Source organism: Melanotaenia boesemani, chromosome 4 (genome assembly GCF_017639745.1).
Source record: "Melanotaenia boesemani isolate fMelBoe1 chromosome 4, fMelBoe1.pri, whole genome shotgun sequence".
NCBI lineage: Eukaryota > Metazoa > Chordata > Actinopteri > Atheriniformes > Melanotaeniidae > Melanotaenia > Melanotaenia boesemani.
Genome location: NC_055685.1, coordinates 15,375,212 through 15,402,350, shown reverse-complemented (window position 1 = coordinate 15,402,350; position 27,139 = coordinate 15,375,212). Strand labels below are relative to the sequence as shown.

Below are 27,139 nucleotides of genomic sequence, written 5' to 3'. Positions count from 1 at the left end.
CACATCAATTTAGGAAAATGGAAAATTTGTCCAAAGAATGGAGCAAGAATGGATTGCCAACAGCCAGGATTTAATTCAGCTATTGAGGGAATTTCACAAGTTCTAAACATCTTTCCAATAAACACTGGAAATGCTGATAGTATTAAAGTTTTAAACTATTTGATTCTGTAAGCCATAAGTACCCCAGTCCTTGAATGTTACTGTCCTGCAACTTTTACATTCATCCCTTCTCATAACACCTCAATCTACTGAATTGCTCAGCTCTGCAGACCTGAATGCCATGTGCATGAGGGAAGTCAGCCATTTGATTCAAGTGTTCAGGTGCTGGACTTGGGCACGCCTGGCCAAGACCTTTGGGCACACAATTTAAAGACAGTCTACTTAAAGTGAGGTCTCGCATGGAAAAATCCAGATCATTAAACTAGCTTCACCACCAGAACTTTGGCAAAAAGGGACACATGTTGCACTTTTAACCCTTAAGTACTGGTGTTAGTAGCAAACTAGGTTGAAATGGGAAATCTTCAGTTTACTACCTAGTGCAGCTTGTTGCATTGTGACCAGCTACACAGCTAAACAAAATCTTGTCCGTCTATTCTTGTCCATCTGCTCATTTCTGCAGAAAATGTATTTGTCATTTGCCTGATACAACACAGAAATGCAAGGTACATTAATCTTTATTTTAACCAATAATTACTTTCACTTTTATTAACTTTTGACGAGTTACAGTGGCCCACATCAACGACGCACATATCCTTTTCCATTAAACCCAGTGTCAAAAGCAAATGTCCTGGTGGGTCTCATTCGGAAGGCAGGTGTGGTCTGTGGGTAAACCGGCTCCTTGTAAGATGAGGAAGACTCGGCAGCACTGCTGAGACGACTTATGCGTCGAGTTGGCTTCTGTTGAGACGATGGACAGCTCAAGGCGTACATCTGGTTGATGAAGAAAAACATAGCAACAGCCCGATGCTGCACATAGTGTGGCAGTCCTCGGATACTGCACACCAGACTCAGGCAGGTGGTCTGAAGGTCCTGAACCAGAGTAGAAGATCTGGATGAACTCTTCTTGACCTGTTGAGTCAGTGATAGTGAAAGTTGTCTTTGAACAACTTTACACATTAGTTTTGAAAGGTTTAACTTTAAAAAAGAAGCCATTCTAGTTTACTACTTAAATGTACTCATACACACCTCAACAGTCTGGATCTTGGAGCCAACTAAGTAACAGGTCCTCCTACACAGTTTGGTACCAAGTGAAATAATTCTTCCAGGGTAACGTCCCCTGTGATTGGCAGCCTCAAAACCCTCCAAGCGAGCCCCTTCTAGAAGCAAAGATGAGTGCAGGCCTTTTATCAGGCTTCAAATAGTTTCCCAAAAGAATCTTGTTATGCCACATACCTTTGTCCTCTTCACTGGGGGGAAGCACCTGATCCATCAGACCCTCCAACAAACTCAATGCAAAGTCCAGTCCCACAATAGCTACATTGACGGTTCTGTCCACCACCGGTTGATTCTCTCCACCATCAACCTTAAGCATCCTGCTTGTCACCCATGTGATGGTGTGCTGTACACAGTCCACAGTTCCTTTGGCAACAATACTCACCACGTCCTGAATCTCATGCATTTTGTTCTTGGCAGCAGCAGCAACCTGTGTGATGGAGATAAATCAATAATGGTAGTTAAGATTTGTTTTTACCCTTTAAGAGGAGCTGTGACATTTAAACTAGAGAAAAGTTGCCTCATCTGTAGGTGACAGCAGCACAGGGAAGGAAGTCTCCAGCCAGTCCAGAGTTTTGCAAGCAACATCATTTGCAATGGAAACTATTAAAAAATAAATAAAGTTTAATTGTTTTCTTCAAGATGCAACTTCTGGTCTCACTTTTGAGGGTGTTGGACTTTGTGTAGATTGATTATGAATAATTACTTGGTGCACCACATCAGAATCACCCCAAGATGTTAAATGCTTTTCACACTTTTCTGGGATGGAAATTAATACTACATCCATAAACAGAGAATGTACATTAGGACAGAAAAGCTGAGAATGGCAATCCAAGATAGTGCTACTCACTCTGTGGCTCAAATTTAATGAAGACAGGTGACACTGTGGTATAGGCCACGGTGCTTAAGGAGCTCACTCTGCTCTCCAGTGCCTCACAAACAGACTTGAGATTGGGATTGTAGCATTTCGTATCTGTGTACAGCACTGACAGTGTGGCACAAACTGAGCGAACCACAGGCAGCTGGGCCAGCCTGGAAGCTGCACTTGGTACTTTCTAAAAAGAACAAAAACAGAAAAAAACATGACCCCAAATACAGTGAAGAAATTTACCTGGAAATGTTTGTAGTATGTTAGTGGCAAACAAAAGAGTATTGGAGTCAATAATTCAGGTATTTTAGCGTAAGGGTTATTTTTTCCCATCATAGACTTTACTTACCAGGTTGTTGTTCATCGGGATGTTTTACACACTTCGTAGAGTAAAAATTATTTATCATGTGAAAATTAAGTTTCTTTGGAACACTTCCAGCTTAGGTGGAGGCTCAAATCTCATGATTAAAATGCCAGTTCAAAGGAGCTCCTCGGCTCAAATAGCATCTTGTCACCAATTAGCGCCACCTGTTGAGGCTCTTCTCTTAATCTCGCGGTATCTTCTCCAGCTGTGACGTTATGTGTGACATCACCCACGAAAAATGTAAATTCGAGATCAGTGCGTAAACATTTTTTTTAAATAGAGCATTTAATTAAGACTAATATAAGCTGGATCTACAGGACTGGTTGGAACAACATGTTTGATTCACTATAAATAAAGTCCAGGGTCAGTGTGTGGGAGGAGGGGATGAGAGGATCGTATGTGAAAATAAAACTGGGACGTTTGTCGACGTTTATTTTTATTTTTTTTTATTTTTTAATTAATTAATTAATTTATTTACTTATTATTGGGAGATATGGACCTAATTTTGCCATCAGAACTTCTAACTCAAACTGAAATATATACAGTCATTGGCAAAAAAATGTAATAAAAATAATAATAAATAAATAAATAATGGCTTGACAGACATATGTGCTCTCTAAGTGTTTCTAGTTTTCTCTGAAATATTGTGCAGAAATAGAATGAAATCAGGTAAGGTGGGCCATTATTTTAAATGTGCCATATAAAAAAGAGTAACATCACATTAACTGGTGACAGAGAACTACCAAACAGATGACATTTAATCATTTAAGTCATGTAAGTTTTAATTGGTTTGGGGCAGGAGTATCAGCCTTCTTGAACTTCTTTTATTCCATTCAAGACATTTAAAAACTTCCGTGCTGCGTTTGCACTTTAACTTGTCTGTGAGCAGTATTGCCAATTTAAAACAGTGAATTGCCATCTCAGTTCTCCAGAAACCTAATAGGTATATCAACAAACTTCTTATAGCACCATCCCTTTTGTTTGTTTATTTATTTTTAATTTTGACCAGTTTCCTAGATCCTGCTGATTAAAAACATCCCATCAACAAAAGCATGCCACTGTCTCTCTCATTAAGGTGATGATCATGTTGGGTTTGCACCAGGTGTTTTTCTTGGTGACCAAAATGTTCAATGTTTTTTTTCTCATTGAACCACGTTCTTCCACATGCTTTAAGATGAAAACAGATGCAGTCTGGCATCACTAACACTTTCGGGTAAAGAGAAATGTTGAAGTCTTGAATGAATCATAGAGGTCAAATGAAATTTCCTTTGTGAGTACAGCTGCATTCAAGCGTTAAATGTCAGCATGTAGTCTGTTAATGACACAAGCAAGTGTTTTTCATGCTTGATTTTCTGCAAACCTGTCAGGTCTTATGGTTTATTGTGATTTATGCCGTGATTTGATGGTGGTTTGATTATCAGGTTAATTATCCCTATTTTCTTAAGAAACACTACATTGTTGGTTAATATTCGGCTCATTTGCAGCTGAATTTAAAAATCAAACTCAATGAAGTGACACATGCAGATGATTAACACTCACAGGCCACAAAAGATTTAATTCCACGGCGTGCTATTAGAGGAAAGACAATGCTGTTAATCATCATGAGTGCATGGATTGATAGGCTCATGCGACGCAGCCGCATCCAGCTCTGTATCATGGTGATGTATGGGGACGCAGAGGTATTTTCCTTAAGATGGTGATTTAATTAGCTGTAGGATACCATTCCTCCTCCTGCACGCTGTCAGGGGAGCACGCACTCAGCCACGAGGTTCTGTCGGCGTTGCTGATGCTGCTGTTGAGACTGCAGCATCCAGCGACTCCCGCACACAACGTGCCCAGAAAACATCTTGTTGCTGGAAATCGGTTTGCGCCAGGAAGGAGGAGTGGCTCCCAGACTTTTACGCGGCATAGGCAGTCACAAGGTTTGGGTCTGCTGCCCGACGCAAAGAAAAAAGCACGTGTAGTGGGTGGTCCCTGGCACACGATTTTCACGTGGCTCTAGCGAGCGCCGAGCCCGAGCCGAACAGTCTAACCATCAGTCCAGTGCGGCACTAGCTGGAGACAACATCAACAACATGGCTGTGGAGATGGAACCTGCGGAGTAAGTGTGCTCTCTGTTTTGATTTGTTGACCACTGTAAGTAGATTATAACTTTTCAGTGACTGTTTGGCAGAATTTCAATGGAAAGGACAAACAAAAACAAAATAAAAAAGGACAATGTTAAGTGTAATTTCATGAAAAAAAAAACCTGACCAACAAACTAAAGAAAAACTATAGTAAATGGTCATAGCTTTGTGCAGTTTGTGCACCCATAGATCTATCGTTCCATCTATACTCTGTCATTAGCCTACTACAGTTTATTGTGATCAATATGCTGTGCAGATGCTCATTTTGACATCTATCTATCTATCTATCTATCTATCTATCTATCTATCTATCTATCTATCTATCTATCTATCTATCTATCTATCTATCTATCTATCTATCTATCTATCTATCTATCTACTCTTCTTCATTCACATGTGCCTGTTGATTGCTCTTCCTCTATAAGTATGTGATCTCACCAGTGCATGTTTCTCCAAGTGCTTGTGGAAACATGTAAACTTAAGGTCCCAGTGGTATTGATGGAGTGAAAACACAGTGACGTGGTACAGAATCATGTTCAGCAGATGGTTATGAAATGGCACGAAAGTCCACATGAGTTAGGATCAGAGTCTTTGTCCTGTTTTGACTAGAACATCATGTATAATGTCAGATAATCTGTGGCCGTGTGAAAGCAAAGATTCTGAAAGTAGAGTTTCTAATAGGGATACACAAGGAATTATGTTGACATATTATTAATAATGGTTGATGAACCCATGATTACTGAGCAGGTAGTCCTATATTAGTCAAGAGAAGCGCAACATTCCTCCACTGCAGGTCCAAAAACTGGTCTCAGTTCCCAGACTTTTATAGTTAAAAAAAATAAAAATAAAAATAAGGGTAGCTACACAGTGGTAAAGGTGACTGTTCCAATTTTTTAGAGCCAAAAAATTGAATAAATTATTCAAATGTCTCCCTTTCAAAATTGGACGTTTTCTACAGTGACTAAAATACTGGGTTAGAATACTTGCAAATAATTTCACTTTGTTTTTATGTACAATTTAAACATCGTCCCAACAATAAAGTATTCTGATTCTGATTCTGAACTATTGTGAAGCTGAGATTGTATCTTTATCGTCATCAGAAATGAATAAAAATATCTGCACGTTGGATGTAGATGGAAATATTACATTGTGCATCTCTAGACTTTGTGTTTTATCTGCTTGTGACAGATAATTAACTTCTTGTCTCTGCAGCGTGATCCGCCTGATAATGCAGTACCTCAAGGAGAACAACCTCTACCGCACACTGAGCACCTTACAGGAGGAAACCACTGTCTCTCTCAACACAGTGGAAAGCATTGACAGCTTTATTGCAGATATAAACAAAGGACACTGGGACTCTGTCCTGCTAGCCATTGAGTCCCTGAAGTTGCCGGACAACATACTTATTGACCTCTACGAGCAGGTGATTTTTTGTTAAGCAGATGTTTTTCTTGGCTTGGTTGTAATATAAAATGCCTCTCATCAGCACTGCTTTCCCCAACAGGTTGTGATGGAGCTCATTGAAATGAGGGAGGTTGGTGCAGCTCGTTCTCTCCTACGACAGACTGACCCAATGATTATGTTGAAACAGACCCAGCCAGAGCGATACATCCATTTGGAGAACCTGCTAACATGCTCCTATTTTGACCCTTTTGAGGTGAGAAAACAAAGGTGTGCACATTTAGATTACTGTATCAGAGAACTTTACAAGATAACAGCCTCTTATTCTCATTACAGGCGTACCTGAAAGGCAGCAACAAGGAGAAGAGGCGCAGGGCGATAGCTGAGGCTTTAGTGAAGGAGGTCAGCGTGGTGCCTCCTTCTCGCCTCATTGGCCTTCTGGAGCAAGTCAGTGTGAGTATACGGCTCATCAATACTTATTCTAATTAGAATAGAATAGAACTTTATTGTCATTAATTACTTTGCAAAGAAAGGTATTTGCCACACAGACTTCCCTTAAAAGGATTAAATTTGAAAGGAAAGGAATAAATTCACTGTAAAGTCACAAAATAACCAGGTAATGTCTGCAATATTTACCAGAGTTTTAGGTGGAGTCTCTACTGTAAAAGTAGTCGTGCTATCTGCTCGTTTGCTCCTGGATTAAACTGTGCCTTGAATATTTTATGATGGATTTTAAAGATTGTGTTTTTCTACAAGTAACTATACATTTTGATATATTTAGTCAGTTTGCAGTTTCCTATGCTAATAAAAACATGAGACAGTGCTGACAAGCCCTGCATGCTGCCCTTTGGTAGGCTTCTGCAAATCCAGCCAGTCATAGGAAAGAAGGATATGCAGCAGGAAGAGATTAAAGAAAGAAATTTAAATAGCCTGTTTCAGACAGAGGCTAATGGACTTCTTGAACTTTAAATCAAGCAAAGATGATAGTGGAGTTCAGGGAAAAAACAAACAAACAAACAAAAAAAAACCCAGAAAATTTAAAACATGAAACACAAGTGCCATTAGTAACATTTAAAGACAGTTTTCTATCTGACAGCAATCTGATAGAGCTGTAGAATAAATACTGGAAATGAGGGAATAAATTAGACACTTCAGAATTCCACATATAAAGTAAGTTTTTGTTTCGTTTAAGTAATAATTAACCATTTTCTTTCGTTTCTTGAGTTGATTGATTTTGAACTTCATGAGTGGACAACCACACAGCACTGAAATAATAATTGAATAAATAAGTTTTAATATCAAAATCAGGATTTCTTAATGTGAAATTAGATTAGATTTTGGCACATGAGAATAGCCTTTCCCACTTCGTATTTTGCATTGATTGTTATTAATCTGTGTTGCAGTACATAAAACAACAGCAGTGTCCAGGTAATCTCTCCACTGACATGGCCATCGACACATCAGGCAGCAAAGAGCAACGTGTGGTGAAAGAGAGCTGTCCCACACAGCTGTACCGCCACATAAAGGTACATGATTACATTTAGTAGCCGTCTACTCTTCCTTTATGATCAGTGGGAACTTGTTTTGTTGACAGGTTGTGGGTTTTTTGTTGTCTGGCCTGACAGTCCACCACACACACACATACACACCCAAAACTAATTGCTTTATTCGCCTGGAGGCACCTCTTCTAGCCTCTCAGCACTGGCGCAGATGGAGCTGCAGGAGTTGCTCATCATTGCTTTCCTTTGCCAAGGTGATAAGTTAGAGTGGCCAGCCCACGCAGCAGGGTATGACCGGAGAACTTTATGTCTCTCAGAGGTCACCTGTTAATTCTCTGTGTATCTGAATCATAGGCTGGAAGTTGAATTGGAAAACATGTTTTCCCACCAACTGGTTTCTATGTGTGATTTGAATGTGCAGTTTGGACGCCGGTCCCACGTGGAATGTGCCCGTTTCTCACCTGACGGAAAGTATTTAATCACTGGATCGGTGGATGGGCTTATTGAGGTCTGGAACTTCACCACTGGAAAAATAAGCAAGGTAAATATTTTTCATACTATGCCATAAAAAAACACTGAAATTTCCTTAAATCTGTTGCACACTGCAATGTCCATAGTCTGTCTTTTTTATGTTTGTATTTATTGTTTGGATACTATGTGTGTGTGTGTTTGTGTAAATGATTTAGGATCTTAAGTATCAGGGCCAAAACAGCTTCATGATGATGGATGATGCTGTGCTGTGTATGTGCTTCAGTCAGGACACGGATCTACTGGCCACTGGAGCTCAGAACGGCAAAGTTAAGGTAAGAGATATTGATATTCTTTTGTGAATTTGGTAATAAAATAACCTACAAATGTCTCCTCAGCCTTGTAAACAGTCTAATATATATATATATATATATATATATATATATATATATATATATATATATATATATATATATATATATATATATATATATATATGTGTGTGTGTGTGTTTATATATATATATAATTTTAAATGACAATGTCAAAACATTTAAAAATGATGTTACCATCTCATTAAATAATGTCCATCAACTTTTTTCTTAAATGTGTGTGTTGATGTGAAAGGTGTGGAAGATCCAAAGTGGTTTGTGCTTGCGCAGGTTTGAGCATGCTCACACTAAAGGTGTGACTTCGCTGAGCTTCTCCATCGACAACAACCAGATCCTCAGTGCCTCCTTCGACCAGACCATCAGGTGGGACATGATGTCCTCATGTTTTTATTGTACAGTGAGCACAGTGCAAACTGCACCTGCAGGTGTGCTTATGCTGTGTAGAAATGTGAGTCTGTGCAGTTTTATTTAGAGCAAAGCTGACTTTTATTTTTAACACCTACTGTAATGTAAAATTCTATAAGTTTTGAAGGGGGAATACTGGAGATAAAAAAATGCAACAATACTCAGTCAATGAAATAAATGGTAGGATTTTTAAATATATTTACAGATAAAAGAAACGTGTGTTGGGAGCTTTGTTCAACTTCTGGAGTCTTGTTTGGACAGAATTAGCTTGTCTCCAGTGGGAGGAAAAAAGAGATTTTACTGACTTCAGACATAATTCACAAATGTTTGGCAGGTGTTTGGCAGTTTGGCACATAGGCATCAGTTCAGCTGAGGAAGGCAGTAAGCCCCCCCCAATCTCAAAGTAAATTAACAAAATGTGGAAATGTAGTTAGGTGACAAGAAAAAAAGAGGAACATCTGTAAAAAGAGATTTAGAGTTGAATTCACCCTTAAATATTTATTTATAAAAGTTAAACCTTACTTATCATTTTAGTCCATCAGTGGTTAGCAGTCTGAGCCCATATTGAGTTTTACTTTGATTAAATTTGTGCTGTGGTTACAAAACTTATAAAGAAATGGTGGTCATGTCTCACTTTTCAAAGGTAATTATATTATTTCAGTGTAATTATGTTTCCGTGAGGTGACTGCAGAGCAATCAATCTTAGCTTCAACCCAGCTTACAGAAGAATCTGCCTTTACATTCATACATGTATACAGACAGACAGACATATATACGGCGTACATGTGTGAGAAACAAGGTGAATGCAGCAGTGGATTACAAATACATGTCAATTTTGTGCCAGTAATTTAATTTTATTGTCTTTGTGTCTCTTTTATAACATCAGAATAATCTCCAATAAATATGTTTTGTGTTGTAATGAAAACCTCAGACAAATCTGGTAAATTTAGGGTGAGAATTTTTCCTAAGTTAACTTCTCAACAGATTTGGTCAAAGTTCATCATAAAACATTGTGCTCAGTGTAAAAAACAACAGGTTTTTGTTGTCAGTAGAGTTTAGTTGGCTTTTTACTGGTTTCAGTATGTTAGATGGATTTTAAAGTATTTTATTTATTTATGCATACATTAAGTCAAGTAATAGATATATTAGATATATATTATAAACTTTTCTCATTTGAGTTGTTTTAGCTGGTTTTTAAAATCAAATTCAGAAGATTCTAATAAATGTGATAAATAGTTTGGTACCTCAGATTACTGCTTCTAAAATTAGTGTACCTAGTGTGAGTAGTGTAACTAATTACATTATTAAATCAAATGATGTCATTAAAATGAGTTTCATTTAAATGGAACCTTTCATCATTACCTTTGTGTTTTGTGATAAAACAGTGGTGTCATTTTACTGTGCCTAATATTTTCATCAACATTACTGAAAATGCATCAATCTGTGATCTGAAAAGCACTAAAGTTGCCACAGCGTTGGCAGTGTAATATACTGTCATGTGAAAAGAAAACTCACCCTCTGATAGTTCTGTGGTTTTACATATCAGGACACGATACAAAATAATTTGCAGCTCATCATGTCTTATAGTTAGGTAAGCACAATGTCAGATGAACATCAACAAATGACATATTACACTGTGATTATCTTATTTTTGGAATTGTATTTAGTTATTTATGGAAGCCTGAGCCCAATTGCAGAAACAGTGTGTGAAGTACTCCTTCACAAGGAAGAGGCGAAGTAGCTGTCAAGTGATTTTAATAAACAGAATTACCTGATTGTCAGTAAGTGTGATCACCTTCCTATAAAAGCAGACGTTTTGGGAGTGTGCCGGTCAAGTGCATTCAGGTGTGTGTTAGCATAATGCAAAGGGTGAAAGACATCAGTAGTGACCTTAGAGAAGCAATTATTGCTGTTTAATATTCTAAGAAGGGGCAAAAGGGCCATTTACAATTTGCAGTCCTCCAGTCTACAGTGATAGTGGTCATTCACAAGTGGAAACATTAAAGATAACTGCCTTTCTTCCAAGAAGTGGATGTCATAGCTTATTAAACCTCACGACAGAGCAATTAGAACATACAAATATGGCTTGTTTATAAGGTTTGCAAGAGCAATCTTCTCTCTAAAAAGAACATTGCAGCACAGCTTTGCTTTGCAAAGCCGAACAATTCACAAGACCCCAGAAGGGGTGTGTTTTCATAATGCACGCCACACTTGGTGAAAACCAAACAACATATTACCACAAACACCACATACCAACTTTTGAGCATGGTGGTGGAAGTGTGATGATTTGGGCTTGTTTTGCAGCTATGGAAATTGGACACCTAGACTCAATTCGGACCCATGAGGGCTGCAGTCCTGCAGGTTTTCAATGTGTCCCTGCTCCAACACATCTGACTCAAATTAAATAAAACCAACAGCATGTGAAGATCTAGACAATGACATAGCATGTGTTTGGAGCAGGGACACATTGAAAACCTGCAGCCCTCGCATGACTAAACTGAGCAGCTCTATCATATGACTTTTCATTATGTCCTAATATGTACAACTCTAGAATGGACAGAGCCTGTACTTTCTTTTTTGTATCATTTTAAATATGAAAATAAAAGATGAATAAAAGTATGAATAGAACACAACCTGACCTGTAAAAAGAATGCTGCAAATATAAAAGATCTGAATTGATAAAATTGTTGAAGCAGATATTTTAAAGTAAGACAAAAATGACCTAACAAACTAATTCATCATGTTGATAATAACCATGTGTAATTTCTGTTAAAATCTGTAACCAGCAACTGTAACTAATTTTCATTCACCTGCATAATATTTAAATTTCCTCTGCATACAAAGTACAAGGATGTATCTCAAGGATATTCTCTTTTTCTTTCAAAACACACACACACCCTTCATTTTGAGGGGATGGATGTTATTTCTGACTCCTGGGGGGTGTGGGCTGAGCGCCTCTGCTGTGTTGGAAGCACATGTGCTGTGTGGGTGCAGCTGAAGCATCATGTGCTCTAGCACAAAGCTGCAACGTGTTCCCCCCACCTCACATTTCCACAAGCTTGGAGATTTCTTTACAAACACTAAATCATCCACCTAGAGACCAAATGAATCAGCAAGCGGGAGGCGTTTTGTCATGGTTTAGCTAATCTGCAACCAGTCACTCACCAGCAGCTAAAAATAAAACATCAGCAGCTTAGCAGTATGTTTTGTCTGCTCTCATGAAAAAAAATCCCTTCTTCCAGTGAAATGAATGGCTGTTACAGTGAGTCAGCACTGCTATTTATTTGATTTCAGCCTCCTTAATGTCACTCAATTATTCAACAATATCATTTTCAGAATCCATGAACTGAGGTCAGGGAAGACACTTAAGGAGTTAAGTGGCCATTCATCGTTTGTAAATGATGCATCTTTCACTCAAGATGGACTTCACATCATCAGCGCCTCATCTGATGGCACTGTTAAGGTACAATTTGCAGAAACAATGTGTAACCAAAAGGGTTTATTATGATATAGTGATGTAATACGGTGAAATGTGGAAATTATTCTGTGTATTTTCTTTCAGATTTGGAACACAAAATCCTGTGCGTGCATTCACACTTTCAAATCTCTGTCACCGATCGATGTCCCCGTCAACAATGTGATTCCTTATCCACAAAATCCTGAGTATTTTGTGATTTGTAATCACTCCAACACAGTGGTCGTCATGAGCATACACGGTCAGGTGAGAGCCCTGCAGCCCATCAGGTCGCATCCACATTGAGCAAAATCCGGTCATAGTGATTGTTAAAGGAATTAGGTCTCTGCTTTCATTTTGTGCTACAAGTTTTCACAAGCTGTTGTCTTCAAGTTTGATTGTTTTATTTCACTCACAGTGAAAAAAAACCCATTAAAAATAAGATATTTAGTTTATTATCACACATGAGACAGAAAACTGTAAAACCATTCAGTTTCAAAGTTTGGACACAGATGATTTGGTGTCTCCAGAGGAATGACCAATCAAAATGGCTAATTTGCTTATCAGCTCAACTAATCAACTGAAACAACTAATCATTACAGCTTTAGAAGCTGTAGCTAAAAATGTCCTTCTAGGAAGAAGTTTTATAAAACAACAACTTGTTAATTGTTGGTATGTTGAATATGATGCTGCACCCTTCAGCTAATCAACTTAGCTTAGCAATGAGGACCGGAAACAGAGACACACAACTGCTTGGCTTAATCAAAATTTAGCCTTTTAAATAGCAGATTTAATGTTCATTAATCAACTTGCAGTTTTCTGATTACATCTCTGTATAAAAACCAAAGGATCATACCAGCTGTTTAGTGTTGAGGTGAGACAAGTTGAGCCAGGCAAACTTTAGCTTGACTTTAGCTTTCTTCTGAATGCACTGTAAGGATAGTAGTATTTGTCTGTTAAAGAAAGGATTAAAAAAAGGTGTAACTGCCAAAATATCAAATTATTCTCTTCATTGTAAAGCGATGGCACCTTGAAGATTATTTAAAAAGCATTGTCTCAGTGTCATTGTTACCATCTTGCTCCTTAGACTATGAAGACCTTCAGCTCAGACCAAGCAGAAGGAGCAAACTTCGTGTGTTGCACCCTGTCACCCCGCGGGGAGTGGATCTACTGTGTGGGAGAAGACTTTGTGTTGTACTGCTTCAACTATACAACAGGGAGACTGGAGAAAATGCTGACAGTAAGCTCCTCTGTTCATATTTAACAATTATCTTTGGGAAGAAGCAGTCAGTGTTTTCCCATCTACTCATCCTGATGTCTTACTGTTGAGTAAAAATCCATCAGGGTGGGCAGTTAGGAAGCAGAGGCTAGAGGGAGAAAATAAGAATGTGTAAGTGATCTGTGTGCCTCTTCACCCACAGGTCCACGAGAAAGATGTAATTGGCGTCGCTCACCACCCACATGAAAACCTGATTGCCACATACAGCGAAGATGGCCTGCTAAGGTTATGGAAACCTTAAACTGCCGGCACCTGCATCATTATGCAGAGAAACTAGACAGCCGTTCACATGGCTAGAAGATGGATGCATCCTATTCGTTTCATGGCCTCATAAATACATTTAAATTGGATCTTATACTGTCAGTTATTTATAATCTATTTTTTTGATTATATAAAGCTGTATAAACTTTAGCAACATGGTCTCCATCCTCCATGCTGCACACACACTCTTCCATCTTCACCAGTGCCATTTAAATCCTTCATTTTCATTTCTTTAGTAGACATGAAAATGCATGATGATGAACAGTTGTGAAAATAATTACAATAGAAACTGCCTCAGAGTTTTGACATAAACAGTATTGGGTTTATGATGATTGGTCAGTTTTGGTTTATAAGAATTTTGTAACTTTGATGTAATGATTAAGATTTATTGTGTGTTCCTTGCATGCTACCTCAGTTCACTGTTGAAATGTGGCTCTGCAATAATTTTGTTACTCCTGTAAAAATATGCATGATGATGAGTGTCACACCTATTTTGTATTTTGTATCCTGTGTGTATATAATAAGTGTGTTTAATGTGATCATTTTGTTGTTTTTTTGCATCACTGGGACAAACATGTCTGAAAGATGATTATCAATAAAAAAACATTTGAAGTGTTCAATATTTGTGAAACATTTTAAGTTAATTTCAATATCAGATTTGTTCTGTTTAGTTTTAGGTTTTTATAGAGAATATAAAAAAAACATTTTGACAAAAAATAAGTAAATTTAGCTAAAAAATAAGGTATTAATTGTTTGATCGATTATTTTTCCCCTTTAATAATACCAGTTGGTGTCATATTATAAATCCTTGGAAAGTCTGATTAATTAACCTTATAATGAAGTACAGGTGAAACTAAAATAAATTAGAATATCGTGCAAAACTTAATTTATGTCAGTAATTCAACTTAAAAATGTAAACTAATATATAGACTCATTATATGCAGTGTGAGATATTTTAAGCATTTATTTATTTATTTTATAATTTTGATCATTATGGCTTACAGCTTATGAAAACCCATCAAGATCAAAATCTCAGAAAATTAGAATAGTGTGAAAAGGTTCAACGTTGTACCCTCTAAATGTCTCACTCTAATCAGCTAATTAATCCAAAACACCTGCAAAGAACTCCTGAGCATTTAAACAGTCTTTCGGTCTATTTCAGTAGAATTCATAATCATGGGGAAGGTTGCTGACCTGACAGTTGTGCAGAAAACCATCATTGACACCCTCCACAAGGAGGGAAAGCTTTAAAAGGTAATTGCAAAAGAAGTTGGATGCTCTCAAAGGGCCATGTTAAAGCACACCAATAAAAAGTTAAGTGGAAGGGAAAAGTGTGGAACAAAAAAGTGCAAAACCAGCAGGAATGACCGCAGCCTGGAGAGGATCATCAGGAAAGGACATTCAAAAATGTGGGGAAGCTTCATAAGGAGTGGACTGAGGCTGGAGTTAGTGCTTCGAGGGCCACCACACACAGATGGATCCTGGACATGGGCTTCACATGTCATATTCCTCTTGTCAAGCTGCTCCTGAACAAAAAACAATGTCAGAAGCGTCTTACCTGGGCTAAAGAAAAAATGAATTGGTCTGTTGAGCTGTGGTCCAAAGTATTCTTTTATGGTGAGAGCTAATTTTTCATCTCATTTGGAAATCAAGGTCCATAGTCTGGAGGAAGAATGGAGAGGCAACAATCAAAGACACTTGAAGTGCAGTGTGAAGTCTCCACAGTCTGTGTTGATTTGGGAGCCATGTCATTTGCCAGTGTGTGTCCACCGTGCTTTAAGTCCAGAGTCAAAGCAGCCGTCTACCTTTAGGTTTTAGAGCACTATATGATTCCTTATTGCAGAAAAGCTTTTTGGAGATGCTGACTTTATTTTCCAGCAAGACTTGGCTGCCAAAAGAACCAAAACCTGGTTCAATGACCAAGGGATTACTGTACTTGACTGGCCAGCAAACTCTCCTGACCTGAACACCGTAGAAAATCTATAAGACATTGCCAAGAGAAAGATGAGACACATGAAACCGAACAATGCAGAAGAGTTGAGGGCCGCTATTGAAGCATCCTGGTCTCCCATTACATCCCAGCACAGCCACATGATGATAACATCCATGCTACACTGCATTGAGGTAGTAATTCATGCAACAGAGGCTCAAACCAAGTACTGAGTTCATATGCATGACTATACTCTTTTTTTCTTTTAAATTTCATGTAATATTCTAATTTTCTGAGATAATAATTTAGTTATACAAAAAATTGGTTTTCATGTACGAAGTGATGTTATTTGACCTTCAAGAACTCCTGGCTGAGGAATGGGATACCATCCCACAGCAAAATGTGACCAGGTTGTTGACCTGCATGAGGAGGCAGTGTCAAGCTTTTGTGGATGTGTATGGATCTCACACGCTACTGAGGTCCCTGACCGTGTAAAACGAATAAAATGTAAAAATTGAGGCTAGCATGCATTCATTTTTACACAGCTCCCTTAAATGTTTCACCACAGCATTTCTATTGGGTAGAGGTCTTTGGGTCATTGCAATACTTTGATTAGTTTCTTTTTCACTCATTCTACCATAGATTTGCTGCTGTTAGGGATCATCCTGTTGCATGACCCAGTTTCAACAAAGTTTAGCTGTAACACAGATGGCCTCACCCTTGACTCAAAAATATATTGGTATACAGAGTTTATGGTAGACTAAGATGTCTAGGTCCTGAGGCTGCAAAAACAAACCTTAACAACTTTAAGCAACATTACTTTGCTAGTTCATGTTCATACTGAGTATTCAGGAAAAAGTGGTGCTGCAGCTTTGAACTTTAAACTTCTATTAAATGCAAGTAAAACCATAACAAACACTGATTTGATACAACAACTCTACTCAAAAGGGTTATTATTAGTGGTTGTCTTTGTTAGGGAAGGGGGGGATAAAACTCAGGAATGATCTCATATCAAATTAGAAACACTCTGAAATTACGTTTATTAAGAAAACATGACCACAAACATAATTGGTCCAAACATGGATCAAGAAAATAAAAACCTTGAGAACAGTTATTTCAGCTTAATTCTCCTGACATTTAAGGACTCAAAGTGTTGATTTCTCTAACAATATCCATGGCAATAATCACTGAAAAAAAAACAAAACAAAACAAACAAAATGTACTGCGATGTTATTTTAAGTTATGATAAGGCTTTGAAATAGGCAGACACTTCAATGAGAAATCAGCATTGCCAATTTTAAGTCTTTCCATAACCTCCCACGATGCATTTGGCATGGAAAACAAAGTTAAAAACGATTAATAGCTTGTGTGCCAACATCAGCAACTCACTCTGACTTATCATTTAGGCTACAGATTTAGGTGTTGTAAGACATAAACAGAATCATTTAATTCTCTAATTTTAAGAACATTAAGCCTGTAAAAACTTTTATAAACAATCCCAAACATTACCTACTCTGGGTTACACAACATGGGTACAAGTTGGCACCTTATAACCTTGTGGTGTCTTTACAGATGTAATGACATCATGCAACATAACAGCAGCATTCACCTTCAAATTGTCCAGGATGTACAGAAAAGAGCCATCAAGGCATTTGGGGCTTGTAAAACACCTGCAAGTCTTTTTAAAAAAGGACATTATTATATATACAAAAAACATTTTTATTACTTGACATGACACCTCAGACATCTGACCTCCGCTCAGAAATTGTTGCAATGCTAAACTTTAAATATTAGTTTGAAAGATCCATAATTAAGTGGCTTGAACCTAAATGCTTCCCTGCATATATCAGTTTTTCTCCAGACTCACATCTTCCCGTCACATTTAAGATTGTTTAGAAACGACAAAAAAAAAAAAAATATAGCCCTTGAGAGGGTAAGCCAGCATAAATGTTTTAACTCAAGTTTCAAAGCACATTCCCCTCCACCAAAACTTTGGGACATTAAACACAACAGATCAACTAGTGGTTCACAACCACCTACTGTATTAAGTAAAATTATTTAAAATAAGGTTATTTTTATATCAGTATTGGCATCAGTTTTAGTGTAAATGCATTGAAAGCAGGACATCTGACAAGTTTTTCTTTCCTCACAAGCCTCTGTGATGCCAGCCCTCGTAGTTAATCACAGTGTGATTGGAAAGAAGGTAATAATGTGGTCCCAGAGGCGATCAAGCTCTGACCTCTCAACGCTGCTGCATCCCCTCAAAAATATTACAATAAATCAGTAGGGAATTGGTACACAGTTTTACAATTCAGCTTGAGAGAAAATTTGAACTAAAGCAACAGAGTGCACAAACTTCCAAAAAGAAAAAGGTGCTTTTGCATCAGAAATTAAGGTTTTGGAATAGGCAGAGGCCAGCTTTTATTTAGGATGTCTGGCACCGAACGCCGCCGGTGCTGGCATAGTCGTCTTCATCCACATAGTAGTACTGATGTCTCTGTCGTCTTCTGCTTTCCAAGTCACAGTCCTCCAAGTCAGCATAGATGTAGAGGTCCTCATCCATACTGTCTGGCTGCTCCGCATCCCTCTTTGCTGGGAGGTAGCGCTCCAGCTCCTTCAGCTTGTTCTTGGGGAGAAAATTAGCTGGCGGAAACACAACCTAATGGACGCAACGTAATAAATTTTATACCAGAACTTTGTATACAGACGGTCCAACACTAAAATATTACCATATAAGTATAAGTGCCTCTTTTTTTTTTGCTTGTATTTTTCGGATGATAACAGGTAACAGGTAAAAAACCGTGAGATTAAGGCAGAAGTAAAGGTAAAAATTCACCAGCGTGTGTGTAAAAGAAAAGATAAACATTTTGTGGCAGGTACTTTTCTGATTTAAGTGTGAACAGACAAAAACAGACAAGTTTTCACAGGACTTCATACCGTAAAGTGGATAATCAGACGTCCCTTCTCAAACGGCCTGCGATACATGGGCATCCCTTCATTCATAACACATTTGGTGTCTCCTGGCTTTACTAGTTCCCCTGTGGATAAAAATAAAAGAACATTGTGTGGGGTGGGGAGTGACGAGTCACTGACAAACGTCTTGGGAGTTTCTCTGAATTCAGAATTCCTGATAACATTAGAAGAATACACTAGAACTCAAGTGAGGTTGCCACCCATTTTTTTGCATTTTTAATTTAACTGAGAAAGAATGAGTCTGTATTGTAAATAAAAAGCCACAGCATGAAACATGAAAACAGAAGCAAAACAAAGCAATGCATTGATTACAGGAAACAAATTCAACTACTCATACCAAATAAAAGTGTCTATATTAAGGATTTCTTTAAAATATTTTGAAAAATCTAATACATCATATTATTTGCATATAGTCTGTAAGTGGAGCACAACAAAGCCCACTCATAAAACGTGGCTCAAATCTTACAGAAGATACAGAAATTTGCAAACACCCATTACAGCAAGAGTTAGATTTTACTGACTCAATCCACTTCATGAGTAAGGTCTGGCTCTACGCCCTTGCTGCACGAGATCCCATTCTTCGCCTGTCCTCCTGTGTCATATTTTACTTCTAAATAATTGCTAGTGGAGTCCCTAAAAATATTTACACACCTCAACAGGTTGCAATACGATATGTAAAGTAATGCACATCTGTCAAGCGAAGCACAAATTGATGCTATAGATGAGTGCCGACATCCACCGGAAAGTTCAAACCAGTGTCTGTAGGATTACAGCCATGAAGACTCATTAAAACCTGATTTACTGATGCAAATACGATTTCACTTTAAGGCAGAAGGATTTGTACTTTGGTGTTTTTGCGTCATGTTTTACAGTACGTTACAACTCTGCACGGCTTTTCCCTGCTCCGTTTTCCATTCCATACCGTATCACCCGACTGTGGGTGGATCAGCTGTTAATCAGCACAGTCTGTGTGTAGCTGTAGCAACACAGAAAAGACAACTTTGCTGTGGGGCAGATTTCTTCCTCCAAAGCAATTTACAAGTGAGGAGTATACAGGAGTAAACATTGGATATTGCACTGAATATGTTTGTGAAGGGCTTTTAGTTCAGAAGTTTGAATATCTACTGGAAGTGATAACAACTGAATGCTGCAAAGCAACAGCTCCGATTTATTTGATATGTAATAATTTATACCTAAGCATGTATTTATTAGTCTTGCTCAAAGTATCGGTGTATGCAAATATCCATGATTTATGTTATAAATTGTGTGCCAGACTTTCAAATGACTTCATGTAACCAGGAAGGGTGGGGTTGTTTAACGCCACACGTGATGATTCTCTGACCAATCAACTCTTTGAGTAATGTCAGCTTGGCTCACTTGGACCCTCACCAGTGCGAGTACCAAAAAAAGTATCAGATAATATCAGTTACACGGTGCTACCTAAAATGGAAAACAGAAACAGCTTCTAACCGAGGATAAACATGCAACATTTATCATAAATACAATTCTGTTTCATTTTCAGGCATTAAATAAGATCACCACTGAGCATTCAGCAGCTGTGCATTTTTTACTGATCGGGTTTACCTGGATGAGACGTGACAAGCAGAGTTCTGTTGTCCAGCGTCTGAACAGGCCTCTTGAAACCACACAAAGCTTCAACAAGCTGCAACTCCATGGACATGATCAGGTCCTCTCCTTTCCTGGTGACAACAGCAGAAAACAAGTTGCCCAAAAATCAATGGCATTTCTATATTTTAGACATACCGCACATTTTTTAAATAGAGCATAAAATGACGATATACTGCACATTTTAGATATACTGCATATTTAAAAATGTGCAGTATATCTACATTTTAGATATTCTGCACATTTTTAAATAGGTCTGCAGTGCTGATTTAATTAAAATGTATTTAGTCTGGTGTAAATTTAATCAAGAACGTTGCTGATTACTACTTTGGTTGTTCTACTTTTCCACTTGTGCATTCAATAACAGCTGATAAATTGCTCAGATACAGAGTTTGTTGCTTGCATGTCTTTCCTTTGAGTTAAAGTCATACTACAACTACAATCTACCAGTACAGGTGATATTAGCAACAAAGATAACTTGATAGCAAAATATTTCCTTACCTGGTGAAAAGTGAATGTTCACGCTGGTCCAGGACAACGATGATATCACCTGGTTCAAGTCCTGGCTCTTGGTCTCCCTCACCATGGAAAACAATCTTCTGACCGTCCTTCATTCCTGTGACAATCAAGTCATTAAATCTTAAATGTGCATAATTTGTTTTTGCACATCAACCCGCAGTCAGATGCAGCTGGATGTATGATAACTTTTCTCTCACCTTTGTCAACATGGACCTCCAGGATCTTCTTCTGCCGCAGAATCTTCCGGCCTCCACACCCTTTGCAACGGTCCTTCTGGCTGATTCTCTGTCCTTGTCCCTGGCAGCTGTGGCATACTGTGGACACTTGCTGTACCATACCTGGTAGTAACTGGTGTACACGGACCTGCATTCCTGTGCCATGGCAAGACATGCACATCTGTCCAGCTCCTTTCCGACTCCCACGACCTGAAAAAGGGGAAACATACTGTCAGTGATGGCAAAGTTAAAGATTAATTTCATGGTTCTCCTAAGATGACAGCGGTGGTAAACGGAGGGATATTGCACCTTATAAAGTTATTGTTGGTATATCTTATTTTTTCACCCAATAAAATGCTGCAAGTGCAAACATTTCCGTAACTGTACACAGGGGATTTTCTGGAATCTAACAAAAGTTGAGTCATCACTGTGTGATACTCATGTGACTTAGTTATTCTATAAAAGACAAAATAGCACAGTACCAAACAAAAATATCCCCCTTTTTGCTGAAGTGAGCATATAAAGCAACAGATTTGTCTCCAAAACCACAGCTTTTAAACTCTGCAATGAAAGAAAATGAATCATTCTGTGATGGGGTGATTCTATACTCTGCATGCAACTTCCTAAGTGACAAACACTATGACTGCCGTGGTGATGGATGTACAACTGTTTGCAGATAAGCAGCTTGCACTGTCAGAAAGATTAAAGTTTTGTAGTTTAAATATATGCCTCATCTCATTCCAGTGGCTTCATGGGCAAGTCAAATGGAAAAAACAACCCCAAAATGTGAACTCGGACTGTATCTACAAGTTAAAGATTGGCTAAAAATGACCTTTCACTAAACTTTCTTTTAAAGCCTCCAGGATTTGAGTCAAGGACTTAGACCTGCTTTCAGCCTAAAAAGCAACACATACAAGTTGCTCTGTAATCTGACAGATACACTGAAAAGATGGCAATGTCGTGAATTTTCTTTTCTAATTAATTAATCTTTTCTTCTCTCTTTTTTCAGGCGACTGACTGGAAGCACTCTCACATGTCTATGCAAACGTTAAAGCCAGAGGCGGCAGCATCCTGGGCTCTCTGCTGGCAGCTCCAGACAGACTTTGTTACTTTCTTGGCTTTTTCTTTGTTGTTGGCCATAACTTAAGATGGGATTTACTGGCTGTCTGGTTTTTGGTTTTGTTTGGTAAGTTTATGGGTTTGAGGAGAACCCAAATCCAACAGTACATTGCAGGGCTGGTCTGTAGCTGGTCTTGTGAGACTTCGTGTTCTGTTTTATTGTTAAGCTCTTTGTGATTTTTATCTTGAAAGATGCTATATAAATAAACATTTACTTACTCTTGCAATTTGTTTTGGCTGGGGCTTCCATCTTCCCTTCTTTTAAAACTTTTTAAATGTTTATTTTTGTATTAAACTTTCTTGGAATTGTTATCTCTTGACGAGTCTTTAGAGCCAATACTTGCTTCCAAGAACGTAACAACTATCAAGATTAGCTGTGATCAAAAATTAAAAAACACTAATCGTCTCAAGATGAACCATAACAATCTTGCTAGCAACAAAAAAAAGGAGCCCTTTTGTCAACAAAAAAAGAGCGATGTCACATTGTTTTATAATGAACTAATTTACATATTTTTGGTTTTCTTTTATATATTTTAACAGCCAGTATTTACATTGATTTGATAAAACAGGAACACGTGCTGTGGAAAAAAGCAATTTCAGCTACTAATCTAACCGACTAACTATTGATTACCGTACAATAAACTGTTTATACTTTAAATGGCCTGTCAACTGTTTTTCTGTTGCTTTAAGTTCTTTAATATTTATCCAGCCTATTTAGTAGTAGATTTAGCCATTGCTTGAAATACCTGGAGTATTTCAGTCTTTTTGTTTTTTAACATCTCTTATAGATCAACAATTCTCAGCTGACAGCTGGACTCAGCCTACTTGCTCCTGTCAAATTCAGTTTGAGGTGTATGAGTGGGTGATAACGTTTGTCACAGTAATGAAAACATAAGAGGAAGAGAATTTACAAGCAGATCAGAGGATAGAACAAAGATATGAAGAAAAGCATTTTTCCTTTCCATCATCTGGAAAGGCTGATGAGGTAATAATGAAATCCAATCACGTTTTTAAACTCTTCTCATGAAAACTCTTATTTGCACAGTACAATGTGAGACGGGCTCAGATGGCTGGTGAGTCATATTATCTACACTTATTAAACCCAGTTAACCCGCAGCACTAGTGCATACAGGCTTTGTAGAGCACGGCAGTGCAGGAGGTGGCCTCAGATTTCTACTGAGATAAGTCCTGTGTGTGTTTTGAAGTCTACTGTCGAATAGATTCCTAAAAATGTTCTAGCTTTCGGGATCTCTCAAAATCGTGTTATGCTTCTGAGGTGGTGGAAACAAAAGTTAATGTCCACCGGCCGGGTGACACACAAGCTAAGCTGTAGCTGAAATGTGGTCATTAGTTCACACGAACATGATTACAGTCTGCCTGTTTAGAAAGCAAAAAGGTTTATAGTGACATCTGAAAAAATGGCAATTTTTAGATGGAACTGTATGAATGCTCCTCTGCAGGAGCCAAACACATTGGACACAACAAATACAGCTAGCACAAGCTGTAACTAACACTTTTAGCAGTTTCATATAGGGTCTATTTACATCTACATATTTCTAGAAACACTGCCATTATTCCAATCCAGAAGATGAAAAAGCACTTCAATTTGATGACCTGATGACAGGCAATGTTTTTTCCTGACTATTTTGCTTTGTTTTTGGACAAAGAACCCTTTTCTGGTTTGCTTGCATCTGCTGAAAGGCCCGTCTAGAATACTGAACAAGTTTGGTTTGGGTTTAGTTTTAGTACATGAACACTGGACAATGCGTGCAACTCAAGTCTAGATTTTATTTCTAAAGAAAACTCCACAAGTCCAGGGTGACATTTAAAAAATAAGCATTTCCTCTAAAACGTGGCTTGGAAATTGTAGGGCTGCAGTTCATGTAAAACCAAAACATGATAAAACACACGCACCTTCACATCTCTCACAAATGCAGTTCTTCTGTAAAGCAAGTTTTCTCGTTACTCCATTATAAAGATCCTCCAACGTCACCGTAATCTGATGAACAATATTCTTTCCTGCATTGGAACAAAACATTGTACAGTCAAACATACACAGATTTGATAAATACTGATTCCAGCATAAAGACTGGAACATCTATTTCTTCATACCATTACATTAATAGCTTACTATCATTCTGACGGCAAAGTCGTTGTCACAATCGATAAGACACTGTAATAGACACTGTAGTGAGACACTGTGAAAGTTATTTATTATCTATGTAAAAATGTTGGTTAAGTCGTTCCTCCAGAATTAGCAACGTGCACACAAAAAGGCACCATCAATGGTAAAAGCTATATACGTTTTTTAGGACACATGCTCCAACCATTTTACGCCTTTTGAGTAAATATCTTACATATTTCAACAAGATAAAGCTAAACTTTACACTGCATCCATTAAAGCTGTGTGGCTGTTGTAGTAAAAGTTTGGGCACTGGATTGGCCTGTCTGCAGTCAAGACCCCAATTGCAAACATTTGGAGACTGGCTGCTGGGGAACTATAATGTTTACTGTGAGATGAGGAAATGCCACACTTGGGTAAACATAAACCTGTCCTTACTCTAGTGACACGCTGTTGCCTTCTTGGATTTCTACCATTAACGCTCACTGAAACTCGAATATTTAGCTAAATATTTGGCCAAATATATTCACATGTTGAGCGAACCCTTTCACTGATGGTTTATCCCTGGTAGTCACCATCTTCATCCACCTATATGTTTACATGTTCTGCACATGGCTCTGCCACTTGCCTGTATCAGAGCTGCCCTCTTGTGGCAGAAGTTGTACATACCGCAGCATAATTTCCTTACAACAAGCCATACCGTCATTATACTGTTGTCAAGTTTGTGTAGACTTGAGGATTTGGAGGATACTTTGACTTCCTTATCATAAATTAAAATTATATGTCAAATTTACAGTGTGCAATATTTTGTGCAATCTACTCGAAGAAATGCAAAATAACATTTGTCATAACTTTATTTTTATTTGAAACTCAGCAGGTACACCGTCTAACGTCCTCCACTGAGTTGTACCTTCATTTTAATATAGTAGCCACTGACACCAGAGCAGACCATTTTTAAAGAGGTTTCACAGCCAATGCTGTTTAGAGCGGCATTTAATGAGCATACTTGCAACCAAAGCTGCTTAATGTCACTGTGTCTTGCACAGCAAACCACTAAAATTCAACCAAGGTGAAAAGATTTTCAGATCTCCCATTCCTTCCCATACAGCTCAGTGTATATATGCTATGATAGCTCAGAAGGAAAAAAAATAATAAGCTGGCTTAATTAAAATATATAATATAGGAAAGTTCATTTTTTGTACCCTTTAAAAAAAAGCCACTTGGAGAAATTAAAACTTTTGAGTCAGAAATTCAGCACTACATCATCAAAAGTGCATTTAAGCTCACCTTTTCGCTCTCTGTGCATACGGCTGCCTCCACCGAAAAATAAATCAAAGATATCCATGGGCGATGCAAAACTGCCACCACCGCCACCAGTTCCTCCTTCCTTTATAGCCTTTTCACCCCCACGGTCATAGAGTTCTCTTTTCTTGGCATCTGACAACACCTCATATGCTTGTGAGATCTGCTTGAACTTCAGAGAAAAGAGAAAAAATATATTTAATCAAAGAGAGGTAAAAAGAGATCTCTTGGCTATTAACTGGAGTAACTAACAAGGCACTTACCTTCTCTCCTTCTGTTGGATTTTTGTCAGGGTGATATTTCAAGGCTAGTTTACGATAGGCCTTTTTCAGCTCATCAGGGGTTGCATTTGGTTTAACACCCAGTGTGTCATAAAAACCTGTTTCCTTGACCATCTTTGTTTATAATGAATAAACCTAAGGAAATACAAGAAAAAAGAAAAGATCACCTATGTTTAGCTCAGTTCTGATTTAGCTACTAAAGACCTGTAAAATGAAATACTGAAATTCTTACCAATAAACAATTGGTTTATAGGTGCAGATAAGCCACACGGTAAGACTTTTATGGAAAACCAAGTTTCTACAAAATGTTACTGTGCTGAAAGAAAACATTTTCTAAAGGTAAAATGAATAATTTCTAAATAAGACTGTATGCAAAAGGAAATACTACAATATTTAAATATATAAAGAAATAAATAATCTTGTATGAGGTGAAAATAATGTCTTCTATCTGGTGGTCTTAACTCTAGCAGTATAAGGATAAATACTTGTACAGGCAACCCACTGAAAACGGTATTTTAATTTTTCGATTGTTTTCAGCTGTTGGGAAACTACAGAGAGTATAATAATGCTCGTTATCAAAGCCACACTTATTTTTGTCAGGATTAATATAACACGTTAAGGGAAGTAACACGAAGTGTGTACACATGGTCCACGTACATCTGCTTCACTCTACAGATGATATAACCTCAGCTTGTGCATCATAAAAAAGTTAAACATGGACAGTTAGCTCCAATGGGGATGACTTAAAGCAACAAGTCCGCCTCATTAAAAAACAAACATACAAACGTTAGAATTTGACTTGTTTTCTCTGAAGCAATTACTTCATATCTAGGGTTGCCAGTGGTTGCCATTTTTGTTTTGATTCGAAAGCATAGGTTGCACTAAGTGAACTAGTTGAAACTGCTTTTAAATCCTCCTTTTCATATTTTGATCATTAGGATTCTCCGGGGCGCAGAAAGCCCCTTGTGATTTTCAACGACTCTCCTGGGCTTTTTAAACTTTTAATGTTAATTAACTTCACCATAACCCCTAAGGATAAAGTTAACTCTACTACCCGAACGTGAGAGTGAGAAATTAAACTGGGACTGATCAGGCCTTAGATAGCTAATTTAGCTATCGGCTAATGCTAAAATACTAGCTGGGTTGTTTTCACCAGCCTTTGGCCGACAAAACAGATGTGATATTGGTTTGCGCACAACATATACTAATAATTATTTCAGTCCAACCTTATATGAAGACAACGTTTAACACCTTCCCACGGCTTCAGTTCACAGCGACTCTTCTGGAATCTTCTTACCCACCTTAGCCATGCAAAAAATACGGC

General features: G+C 38.0%; 3 protein-coding genes across 5 annotated transcripts; 1 reads left to right on the top strand and 2 right to left on the bottom strand.

The window, feature by feature from the left end:
* Nucleotides 1–658: 658 nt before the first annotated feature.
* LOC121638768 (perilipin-2-like) lies at nt 659–2,592 on the bottom strand. 3 transcript variants are annotated; one of them, XM_041983739.1, is made up of 7 exons: nt 2,430–2,591; nt 2,063–2,267; nt 1,733–1,815; nt 1,598–1,642; nt 1,393–1,522; nt 1,186–1,316; nt 659–1,068 (listed from the first exon to the last, which is right to left on the bottom strand). In XM_041983739.1, exons 1-7 carry the CDS (start codon nt 2,442–2,444, stop codon nt 736–738), a joined length of 942 nt encoding a protein of 313 aa, XP_041839673.1. In that variant the 5' UTR covers nt 2,445–2,591; the 3' UTR covers nt 659–735. The 3 variants fall into 3 exon arrangements, with proteins under 3 accessions (XP_041839673.1, XP_041839672.1, XP_041839671.1); XM_041983738.1 differs by having other exon boundaries at nt 1,186–1,313; nt 1,393–1,642; nt 2,430–2,592; XM_041983737.1 differs by having other exon boundaries at nt 1,393–1,642; nt 2,430–2,590.
* A 1,030-nt stretch (nt 2,593–3,622) lies between these two features.
* Nucleotides 3,623–14,267, top strand: smu1b (SMU1 DNA replication regulator and spliceosomal factor b). Its single transcript, XM_041983735.1, has 12 exons — nt 3,623–4,545; nt 5,783–5,993; nt 6,075–6,227; nt 6,308–6,424; nt 7,375–7,497; nt 7,892–8,011; nt 8,157–8,273; nt 8,565–8,692; nt 12,071–12,197; nt 12,297–12,455; nt 13,276–13,428; nt 13,610–14,267. Exons 1-12 carry the CDS (start codon nt 4,520–4,522, stop codon nt 13,706–13,708), a joined length of 1,533 nt encoding a protein of 510 aa, XP_041839669.1. The 5' UTR covers nt 3,623–4,519; the 3' UTR covers nt 13,709–14,267.
* A 2,407-nt stretch (nt 14,268–16,674) lies between these two features.
* On the bottom strand, nt 16,675–27,134 carry dnaja1 (DnaJ heat shock protein family (Hsp40) member A1). The gene is made up of 9 exons (XM_041982858.1): nt 27,042–27,134; nt 25,798–25,950; nt 25,520–25,706; nt 24,025–24,129; nt 20,974–21,201; nt 20,759–20,873; nt 20,216–20,331; nt 18,596–18,696; nt 16,675–18,317 (listed from the first exon to the last, which is right to left on the bottom strand). Exons 2-9 carry the CDS (start codon nt 25,927–25,929, stop codon nt 18,084–18,086), a joined length of 1,218 nt encoding a protein of 405 aa, XP_041838792.1. The 5' UTR covers nt 25,930–25,950; nt 27,042–27,134; the 3' UTR covers nt 16,675–18,083.
* Nucleotides 27,135–27,139: the final 5 nt, after the last annotated feature.